Here is a 12,020-nt window from a genome sequence, read left to right on the forward strand (position 1 = left end):
CTGTATCCCTATTAGCCAGTTTCTTAACTTCTGCTGGTCTAGATTCTTCCATCTGTACTCAAGTTGAATCCTGCCCTACTCTGAAATGAATGGACCGTTCACACAGTAAGGTATAACTGAACATGAATAAGAGTGGCAGAATCTGATTCTCTGTGTTTACTGATATTGGTCTAAACAAAGGCTTTTTTATGATTTGTCACAGAAAAGGGTACTTTTCAATAACATTTCCTTTTAATAGGTTTCAGAGTAGCAGCCGTGTTAGTCTGTATCCTCAAAAATAACAGGAGTACTTGTGGCACTTTAGAGACTAACAAATTTATTAGAGCATAAGCTTTCGTGGGCTACAACCCACTTCTTCGGATGCATATAGAGTGAAACATATATTGAGGAGATATATATACACACATACAGAGAGTATGAACAGGTGGGAGTTGTCTTACCAAGTCTGAGAGGCCAATTAAGTAAGAGAGGAGGGGAAAAAAAAAAAAAAAAAAAAAAAACTTTTGAAGTGATAATCAAGATAGCCCAGTACAGACAGTTTGATAAGAAGCAAGTGTGAATCCTTTTAATAGTGATTCTTAAATCATATTTTTAATGTTTAGGAATACTGATTTTCAAGAAAAAGGATATTTTTCAAAATAAACATGTAATCAGATAATTAGTTGGCATTATTATTAGTCTTATTATTCATTTATTTATGTATTTATGGTAGTGTCCTCTTCTCCAGCTGAGAATGGGATCCCATTGTGCTAGGCAGTATAGAAACATGTAATAAGAGAGAGATCTTGCTCTGGGAGATTTAGAAAGTTTTATTAGTCCCATTTTACAGATTGGAAACTGAGGCTCAGAAAAATTAAGTAGATCTGGTCAAAATTTCCTGATTTTTTTAATGAAACTTTGATTTGAAATTTTGATCTGAAATTTAAAATTTGAAAAAATATTCAGCTAGATTTTTATTTTAAAAAATTGATTGGGGGTGTTCAATCAGCTACCGAGCTGGTCAGAATTTGTTTTTATTTTTGAAAAAAATCCACATAATTTTCAATAAATTTTAACCCAAAATCACAATTTTTTTACTGGCCTTTCAACAAGTTCTGTTATTAAGTGATTTGCACAAAGTCACATGGGAAGTCTGTGACAGAACCTTGAATTGAATCTAGATCTCCTGAATATTACTTCGTATTTGATCCTGTGCCACTGACCCAATTAACTTTCCCTCCTCCCCATTTCTTATCCTTCTGCAGTCCAGTCAGTCTGTTCCTCCTTTTTCTCCATGACCAGCAGGCAGAGCATTGAGAGTGCAGGATAGACAGTCTCCCTCCTCTCAATTTTAGTGCCACAGTGACCCCCTACAGCCCTGGGCAGGAGTATTCTTAGTGCAGATGAAATCTGTGCAGAATTTAGCTGCCAAACTCTAACAAGTCTACTAAGCAGGGAGATATTTAAAAGGCTTTTCACTTGACCAGATTTAGGTGAATTTTCCTAGATATATGAAAAGGCACATTCAAAGTAACACCCCTGCTAAGTTTCGAGGCCTTGCTCCAAAGCAGGGGGACACTAGAACTTCTTAATGAAATGGTTGTAAGAATGTTGTTAACATGAGCAAAACAACATGTTTTTCTTTAATCCTGTTTCCAGAAGGTATTAAACAGTTTTAGCTGAAACTTAAAAAAACAAAATCAGCCTGAGTCAGATACCCAGCATTGAAGATTGCAGCTCAAATAGTTAAAGTTTATCAAAGTTATAAGCAATTGAAAATAAGGTGTCAGGCAACCTTAATTGTAGTTGTTGATACCAGCTCCACCTATAATGTATATTCATCTAATCTCTCTAGTATATATACATACTATTATATACGTATGTTTATGTGTGTGTGTATATATATATATAAATATATATGAGAAAAATGAGTTAACGGTAAGTGTCATATTTGGTTTGTGATTTATTTGTTGTTGTATTTTTAATCTTTAGCATTCGATGGATTCTGTGGGTCCAGACATGTTAAATGAAAATATCCAATCTACTTTCACTTGGGATACAGTAGAAACAGCCACTGGATTATATGAAGGCTCAGCTGAGATGTTTCCCATGATACAAACAGTTTCTTCAGTAACATTTACTAGTCTATCTAGTGATAACTTGCCCACCATAAATGGAGCAGCAGAACTACATTTAGTTTCTGGTAAAATTCTAAGATATTTTTATACCTACCTCATTGTTCAAAAGGTCCCTGTCACTGTCACAAATATGATCTTTAGCACAGAGTTCAACCAAATTATTAATGGGTCATTTTCTGGAGTCAAATTTTTTACTACCAAATAACCTTCTGAAGCAACTGTGAATGCCACACAGGCAGGAACTAGCCCCTTATCACCCAGCTGACCTTCTTCCTAGTGAAAGTAGCACACTAGAGCCATCAGCCAAGCTGCATAGACAATCAGTTATTACAGTTGCCAAAGCAGGTGTGATTGCAGGGGATTAACATATCTCCAAGCCCTTTACAGACCTTGATTTCCGTGAGCCTTTTGACTAATAGCTTTTCAAATGTCACTGAAGGTAAATAGGTCAAAAAGTTACAACTCTGCTCTATGGGGTGGCAAACAGGTGGAGATGACCCCCCATGTCATGGTGATGTCATTAGTGTATACACTTGTTCTGCGTTATCAATGGAACATTGTTTCTTTACTAAGTATGGATATTTATGACCCATTAAACAAGACTTAGTTGACAGATACAGGCTTAAAATACCTCTCCAAATTTTTACAATGAGAGCTTTAAACAGCAGACAGAGGGCCAAATTCTGATTTTATTTATGTTCCATTAAAGTCCCTGCATCTGGTTTGCAGTGTTTTTTAGCAGTGTTGTCACAGGATATGAGAGAGACAAGGTGGATGAGGTAATATCTTTTATTGGACCAACATCTGTTGGCAAGAGAGACAAGCTTTCAAGCTTACATAGAGCCCTTCTTCAGGTCTGCATCTGGTGTAATACAGTATTCAAATATAAGTAATTTATTTTATCTTGAAAATATTTATCAGTTAGCTGCAGACAGGTTTTCAAAAGTGGCCACTGATTTTGGATGCTTCCATTTTTGGATACTAAACTCAAGAACCCTTGGCCTAATTTTCAGATAGGCTGTCTCCACCCCTTCATGTGCATGTTCAGAATGCTGTAGTGTAATGACACCTCTGTGGGGCACTGATTTTGACTAAGCTGGCTACTGAGTTTAGCCTATACCCCTGATATCCTGAATAGTCTCCTGATTCAACCCTGGCCTTTTAGCTTTGTTTTATAGCAGTGTTTCCCAAACTTGGGACGCCGCATGTGTAGGGAAAGCCCCTGGCGGGCCGGGCTGGTTTGTTTACCTGCCCCATCCGCCGGTTTGGCCGATCGCGGCTCCCACTGGCTGCGGTTCGCTGCTCCAGGCCAATGGGAGCTGCTGGAAGTGGTGGCCAGCACATCCCTCGGCCCACGCCGCTTCCCGCAGCCCCCAGGGGGACTTTTATACAAGTCCCAAGTATAAAATACTGTTTTATAGTATTGGCCCTGCTCATTCCCTCCTACCAAAACACCCACATGAAGGGATCTCCTTGAGAAGACCCAGGAGTAGATGCTCTTGAGATTGATCACATCATTTAGCTGGGGAGAAGGAAGAGGAAATTCCTCACTCTCTGTGGAAAAGAAAGCAAGGCCCACTCTTTAGTTTAGTAGATTCCTGTGGGTCCTGGGAGGCTGGGGCCATCTACACAGAGGCCTTGTACTTCCATATCAGCATTTCCCCCTGCCCCCTTCCCAAACTCCTTGGGGCCACAGACCCCAAGATCCACAGACTATAGGGGAGACAATCTGCATTCCCTGTCCTCAGTTATCCTGCTGACTGTTTAGCTTAGTCCACTGAGTATCCACCCAATCCCAAAGCCTGGACTTTGGACTGTGTGGAGAGGCCTCTGCAGGGTCTAGGGAGTAGGGACGGATGTGAAAACATGGGGAGATCCATGCACAGAGTGTCCCCTCCATTGTAAGTTATAGGCCATGATGTAGCCTATTATTTATATATTCTAATTGCCATGAAAGTGAGGTGGAAATGCCTACAATAAAATGTGTGTGCAAAAATATTACAGCTTCAGCTTAGACTTTGGAAAAATAATTTAATTTTACAAATGGATAACAAAGTTTTTTTCCTTTTAACCACAGATAACCAGTATGTCATCATTTCATCTGAACAGCTGTCATATACAGTAAAAGGACTTATACCTTTCACAGAATATACAATCAGTGTATCTGCTTTTACCATTATTGGAGAAGGGCCTCCAGCTGTTCTCACCGTTAGCACACGTGAACAAGGTAACATTGCATAACTTTGAAATAATTTCATGTAAGGGATTCCTCCTTCCACCCCAGTTTTTGCCATGATTTAATGTTTCCTTCACTCACGTTAACTCTTTTGTTTTTTTTTCTTAAGTTCCAAGCTCAGTGCAAAATATTTATTATAAAAATATTAGCTCATCATCTGTTTTGCTGTATTGGGATCCTCCAGCAAATCCTAATGGAAAAATCACTCATTATACAATTTATGCAATGGAACTGGACACAAAGAGAGCATTTCACATGACAACTGCGAACAATAGCTTCCTTATAACAGGTATGGGATAGCTTTAGCATGAGGGGGTGGACTAGATGACCTGTTGAGATCCCTTCCAGCCTTACATTTCTCTGATTCATAAAAATAGTTGCAACTGTGTTATACAAAATTTATCAAACTGACTATTTAGAAATGTAGGTAGTCCAGATCATTCCTCCCCAATCTTCATGTGGAAGGGAAGCATTTCTGCAACACTGTCCCCTCTCCCCTTGCAGAAGGTGGGGAAGGGACAATGAGGCTGGAGGAGAGGAGTGGGCAGGCTGGGGGAGAAGACCTATTGTACCCACCTCTGGGTCCATGGAAGTTACCTGAGAAAGGTAATAAACGCTAGGTCCAGGGGCTGGCATGGCTAGAGAGCTCCCTGGCAATATGGCTCCAATGGACTTGCTCTGCCTATAAACTGAGGAGGAGGATGGGGGCCAGAGCTGGTGCAGGGGCAGAGAGGGCCCCTGCATCAATGGCCCAAGCTTCTTGTGGATCCAGAGGACTCTGCCAATTTTGGGAAGTGGCTTTTATATAGAGGGCAAAACCCACTATCCTGGCTCTTCGGGATGGTAGTTAGTAATTTTTGCAAGGGATTTCTAATGGGAATTTTCTCATAGAACATCCCCTCCTTGGCTTTTTGCAAGGGAGGGGGTTAGTTTGGCTCAGTGTTTCTGTGCTGCTAGTTCTTTTTACGACTTTCACCTTTTTACACAGTATGTGTTAGAAATTTATCATCTTTTTCTACTTTAAAAAAATACCTTTTTGTATATTAATTGAAGAAAAGGCATCCCATTGTGGGTTTTCAGACACCTGTTTGTACTAACCAAAGTACTAAAATATATATAGATGCTCACACACACACTGGATTCCTAATGGATAAATTGTTAAAGCTATGTACAGAGACTGAGCTAATCAATTTCTGTTGAAGTCAATGGGAGTGATTAGTTGAAGCCCCAAACATAAATTTTATTTTAGATAGTGGGTTTTAGAATATCTCATTGTGGCTCTATTGGCTATTAGTTGTTTTTTAAGTTACATAAATTCTTATATAGCTATGAAAACTATTTGAACATTGCCCATTTTTATACTTAATATGTGAACTAAAAGGAAAAGAGGATGCTGAAGAAGAATCACAGGCTAGGATTTTTTTTCTTGCTCTTCCTAGGTCTGAAAAAGTATACAAATTATAAAATGAGAGTAGCAGCTTCCACCACAGTGGGAGAAAGTGCTCTGTCTGAAGAGAACGATATTTTTGTGAGAACACCTGAAGATGGTAAGTCTCTTGTTTGCAGTGATGTGCATGCACTGTGTGCGTGCACAAACAAATGATAAAACATACACATTGAGATCTATTTCCAAAATTTGGAATCTTCTCAAAACCACTCAAACTAGGACTCTCCCACCATTCAGTGTTCCTTCCCTCGGCCAGTTTTGCAGGCCTGGGAGGAAAGAAATAAACTTCAGCAGTACCTGAAGGTCAGCAAATTTGGGTTCTGGTGCACCAACAGGGGAGCAGCTCCAGAACCTTCACTGAAAATGCCCTGTCTCCAGCTCCTTTCTAATTAACCCAGGGGTTATTAGCTTGGAAGATCCACAACTTCTGATCATGATGTGGAAGATAGGTGGCTTCTGAGGCATCCAGAACCTAAACCATTAAAAGCTTTTTATCTTAAAACCAGCATTGTAAATTTCACCCAGAAACAATTTGAAAACCACCTCAGATCATGGAACCTGGATGAATGTGCTGTCTACAAGTGGAGCTTCTTTATCCATTGAAATTGATCGGTAATTTTAGCATAAGATATAATGTTGCAGGAACCACTTGCACTGTTATATATCAGGTCAAGATTTTGTAGCTCTAGGTGGTACCTGAGCACAGCCCCTCTCTCCACAGCATGCTCCTCTCAAAACCCTGCCCACACAAGAGTTACTGCCATTCCTAGAAGTATTAACTTCTTCTCTGGATTGGCACCCCCTTGAGAAATGGGTAGATTGTATGGACACAGGAGTCAATAGTAGCCTAGTTCCTTAGGGAGTCCTGCTGCCAGAGGGGAAGGGAGGCCAAGTGGTAGCATGGATGGGCCAGCACACCATGTAGTTTGTCTTTCTTTTCCACACAGATCCTGGAGAGGCATAGGATTTGGATCCTATCCCTCTGCAATCTGATCTCCCCTGAGGGGAACCTTGGTTGGAAACATAGGACAGGGAAAACTGTGACATTTCCTAGGCCCTTTCTCACACACATTTACTCTCACTCCTGTGGGTTTTACCTTAAGTGAGTAGATATGGCTCAGTATCAATCTTACCTATTTAATTCCATATGGAAACTGGAATAGTAATTTTGTGTGGCCACATCTCAAGAGTGCTTCACAATAATGGTGAACATAAAATGAATTTGGATTTTTACCAGCAACAGTAAAAGAGCTGCTCTTTTAAAAATACACCAAGGATATGTCTACACTTGGAGATAGGGGTGTGATACCCAGCTCAAATAAACATACTCAGACTAGCTCTCATTGAGCTAGCACATTAAAAATATTAGTGTAGTCATGGTGGCATGGGCAGCCCAGGGGCAGCCCAGGATAGCAGCCTGGAGTACATACTCATGGGGTCTGGGTGGGTTTGTACTAGTGAGTTTGTGCTGCCACTGCTCGTGCTACTGCTAGCTTGCGTGAGTATATCTACTCAAGCTGGGAATCCCACCCCTAGCTCCACGTGTAGATGTAGCCTAATAGACAGAGCCATCAATCACACTGATCAGATTAGAGCTGTATTGAACCCTTTGTGCCTTTTAGCCCCAGCGTTGAGGTAGTGCAGAGCTGTACCACTCCAGAGGGATCACAGGGAGGCATTCTGAGCCTCCCTGAGGTAAAAAGTATTTTGGAACTTCCTGATGTGCAGGGAGCGTACACCCTGTGTACAGCCCCTTAGGAGTACACTCTCCTCCCCTCAGTGGACAGTCAGATCCACTGGTTGATATGAAGAGGATCAGGGCCATAGATCTGCTTACTCCTCCACTCCTGTGAGATGGCTTTCTTTAGGCACTCATATACCACAATGAGGAGTATTGGGTAAATGCCTGGGTAGATGGAATCCTAGGGGACACTAGCAGAAGCTGTCACTGACCCCTACACCAAGAACACAACGAACATAGAGAGGTTTGGTCTTACGAGAGGGCCAGCCACAATTTGGCCACTATGGATATGTCTACACTGCAATTAGAGACCCTTGGCTGGTCTGGGCCAGCTGATTCAGGCTTCTGGGGTTCAGACTAAGGGGCTGTCTGATTGCAGAGAAGATGTTCAGGCTTGGACTGCAGCACAAACTCTGGGACCCTCCCACCTCGCAGGGTCCTAGAGTCTGGGCCCTAGCCTGAGCCCAAACATCTACACCGCAGTTAAACAGCCCCTTAGCCCAAGCCCCATGAGCCCGAGTCAGCTGGCACAGGCCAGTGCAAGTTTTCAGTTGCAGTGAAGACATACCCTAAGACAGGGGTTCTCAAACTGGGGGTCAAGACCCCTCAGGGGGTCGTGAGGATATTACCTGGGGGGGTCACGAGCTGTCAGCCTTCACCCCCAAACCCTGCTTTGCCTCCAGCATTTATAATGGTGTTAAATAGATAAAAAAGTGTTTTTAATTTATTAGGGGGGTCGCACTCAGAGGCTTGCTATGTGAAAGGGATCACCAGTACAAAAGTTTGAGAACCACTGACCTAAGCGGTAGGATTGGTGGTACTGAGCATACAAACACAGTCGATCAAATTCATCCCGATGTAATTCATGAAGTCAGTGTTGACAGTCCAGTGAGTCCTGCCATCCTGGTATGCGATGGACTCCACCATATGATTCTGAAAGAATCTAGTCACTGGCTAGGAGACACAATAATTGTTAAAGGGGAAGCATGGGAACTGACTCAGAAACACAGCCCTAAAAAGGGAAAGAAATACGCTGTGACTAACTTCCATTTAGTTTACCTAATACAGCTGGTGATTGATGACCATGAAGATCTCTCTGTAAATCTTGTGTGCTGTGGTGTGAAGGTCACACAGAAAGCAAGTCTAGCTATGGGGTAACTTAGTGGCTACATTTGCTTGCAGTGTCTGGACCTCTAGCTGATGACCACGATGTAGTCACAAGGCGCTGTATATAAGTGGGCATAAGTGAGCCTGCACTAAGGCACAAAATCAGCAGTAGATATAAACATCGTTTCCATTGAAGAACTGCACACGTTGTCACTACTAATATATGCAACATATAAAACTTAATAAGATATAATAAACACTATTATGTTTTATTTCCCGAGCAGCAGAAGAATGGTGACAGTAAAGAATATTGTCACATGTATACATTTCTTTTGTCCCTTATTTCCTTTTCTAATTATTAGTGTTGGGCTTTGAGGTTTAGTTCATATAAATGTTCAGATATCTCGAAGCTTATCTTGAACCTTCTTGTCCTGGAGGTCTCACAGAGATTTCCAATGCTTCTTTACGAGTTTCTGACTCAAGAGGTTCCAGTTGTAATAGGTGACCACTCTGGATCCCACAGCTGCCAGCATGAATATTCCAATATACAGTAACTCCCAGTTCTTGATTTCTCTGGCATGGAAAGATAATTAAAAGCAACAGCAAAATATCCTCAATTCTGAGAGAGATGTGGATTGATGAGGACCTATAAACTATATACTTATACTATATAGATTACTATCAGGAAATGGGAATTAAAGGTAATTTCCTATTCTCCAGTGGTACAGTATAGCTCACTGAAGCCAGTGGAATTAAACTGCTGTGAAACTGATGAAAATGAGAGAAGTATTAGACCTAATGTCTAAGGCCCTGAACCTGTAATTAGATCCATCAGGGCAGAGCATTACACCACATGAAATCCCACGAAAGTTGGTGGGACTCCACACAGGCACACATGAATATGGCTGCAGGATCATTGCACAAGTTACAACATTGCAAGAGAGATGACAACACACAAAGGGGGACTGGTTGGAGGAGGGAGAACAAAAGTTACAGAGATGTAGGTCATGTGGTTGCTATATTTTGGAATTTTTCATCGTTTAAAAACATTATTTACAACACTGTTCTTGTTTCTGTTTGTGGCAAAGTATGTTTTAAGGAGCAAGTTGAAGGAAAAGAGGAAGGTGAAGGGATTGTGGTCTGGCTCAGGAAGGAGGTTCTAAGCACAGGAGGCTGCATGGAAGAAGGCTCAGAAGCCCAAGTAGGAGAAGTCAAAGGGGATGACTGCAGAGGGTTGGGATGTTTAGAAAGAGGAGACTAGAGAAATACGCAGGAGCTGTGTGCAGGTCTCTGAAGGCAAGGATAAGGAGTTTGACTTTGATGTGAAAGGCAAGAGGAAGCCAATGAGGGGATTTGACAAAGAGTTGGACATAGAGAGGTAGGCAGGACAGATGATTTTTGCAGCTGCATTTTTGATGGATTGGTGGGTGAGGTGAGAGAAAGTCTAAAGAGACTGCAGTAGTTGAGTGCAAGATGATCAAGGTTTGCACAACAGTTTTACTGGTGGGAAAAAAAGGATTTCTGAGACATGTGAGGGTGAAAAACTGATAGCATTTAGTGATAATGATTTGGAGGGGAGACTATATCATCACCTTTAGCTCTGGATCTTGCTGTAGCTGCCTCTAGAAATGTCTAGATATTAGGAACATATACATTTATGGGAACATTCTTCTATTATATGATCAGTTAAAAAAATTCAAAAACCTTTTATTCTGAATTACAGAACCAGGCTCCCCACCCCAGAATGTAGAGGTATTAAATGTAACTGCAACAGGAATATACTTGAGATGGTCACCACCAGAGCAACCTAATGGGATCATAACTCGTTATGAAGTTCTGTACAATTATGCCAATGACTTATTTATTAAAAATACCTCAGCTACAAGTATTTTTTTAAATGGCATGAAACCATACACTCTCTACAACATTTCCGTAAGGGCTTTCACTAGACTTGGCCATGGGAATCACTCATCATTTCCACTGTCTGTCAGAACTTCTGAAACTGGTGAGTATATTTCTTAAAAATACTATAATTTGTCCACATTTGATACCCTGTGGTGACATTTTATGCCAGTTTATTTTACTGTAATACACATTTTTATGCCAAATGCTTCACCTGTGCAAAGACTGAGTAGGGAGTGGGAAGGGGAGAAGAGAGTAATGAGAGCAGAGATGTAGAATGGGACCCGGTTATGTATTGTAGAGCTTTATATAGTCCCTGCCTTTTACAAATTCTCCTGCCCTGCAGGAAAAATGTCATTTTTATAGAAAAGGAGGAATTTCAAAAGGCCAGGATTGTTGCTGAAGACCAAGAGCTTGAATTTAATGTGGTAAGAGAAAAGAAACCAGTGAAAAAATTCGAAGACAGATAGTGGTGACGTGGTTGAAGCAGTGGGAGAATAAGTTGATGTTATTAAAATATTTTGGGAAAGGGAGAGGTAAAATGAAACTGGAGAGGGTTACAGTAGTTAAGATGAAAGTTGCTCAGGGCAGGGAAAAGGTATTTTAGCAGTGGGTACTGAGACAGAAGGGTGGATTTTGGAGATACTAACAAGGAATCAACAGGATGTAGTGAAAGATTAGATATTGGGGTGGGGTGGGAAGGGAGAAGGAAAGAGAAAAATCAAGTCTGAGAGATGGGCAGGATAATGGAAATACCAATAGACATGGAGAAGAGAGATTAATAGATTAGACATCAAAGAGCAGATGTTGGAGAGGCAGCTAGAAATGCAGGAAATGATGGAGGTCAAGAGGGACGTCTGGAGCAGAGCTGAGAAAAATCTGGTTTAATTTGAACTCAAACCATTTTTTGTATATTTTTTTGTCAGATCAAAAAACTCAAAACGTTTTGGTTTCAAATTGACCAAAATGTTTCTGGTCATTTTGAAATAGGTTTTTCAGTTTTTCAGTTAGTTTCGAGTGAACCAAAACATTTTAGTCAACCCAAAACAATTTTTTGTAGTTTTCTGTTTTGATTTGATTGTTACAAGTGTTTTAAACCCTTATTTTGGTGTTTTGTTTTTAAATTGGCCATATTTGAATTTCAAAATTCAAAACAAAAAGTCAAAACAAAACCAAATGATTGAAATGAAACATTTTAACTTTCTAATTTTTTTCCCCTATTTGTTTTTTGGCTGAAACTATTCGTCAAATTCACGAACAGTTTTGGAGCACAAAAATGCATTTTTAAACAAAATAGCCCCTGATTTTTTTTGACTAGTTCTAGTCGGGAGTATAGAAGAGGAGTGATTTTGAATAATTGGTATATATGCGGTGGGTGAATGATTGGGAATAGATAAGGTCACACTGAAAGGGAGACATGGAGGAAGAGACTGCACAGATCTCTTAGGGATACAGAGGAACAGGAGAGTA

The 12,020-nt window shown here is 40.7% G+C and overlaps 1 protein-coding gene across 1 annotated transcript in view; it reads left to right on the top strand.

The window, feature by feature from the left end:
• The window catches only part of PTPRQ (protein tyrosine phosphatase receptor type Q), a 179,005-nt gene that overhangs the window by 44,902 nt on the left and 122,083 nt on the right, over nucleotides 1-12,020 (top strand). Inside the window, exons 10-14 of the mRNA XM_065403406.1 lie at nucleotides 1,972-2,109; nucleotides 4,122-4,344; nucleotides 4,463-4,642; nucleotides 5,793-5,900; nucleotides 10,372-10,653. Of these exons, the coding sequence (XP_065259478.1) occupies nucleotides 1,972-2,109; nucleotides 4,122-4,344; nucleotides 4,463-4,642; nucleotides 5,793-5,900; nucleotides 10,372-10,653 (931 nt within the window). The remainder of the gene's footprint in view (nucleotides 1-1,971; nucleotides 2,110-4,121; nucleotides 4,345-4,462; nucleotides 4,643-5,792; nucleotides 5,901-10,371; nucleotides 10,654-12,020) is intronic.

This window comes from Emys orbicularis, chromosome 1 (genome assembly GCF_028017835.1).
Source record: "Emys orbicularis isolate rEmyOrb1 chromosome 1, rEmyOrb1.hap1, whole genome shotgun sequence".
Classification (NCBI taxonomy): Eukaryota; Metazoa; Chordata; order Testudines; family Emydidae; genus Emys; species Emys orbicularis.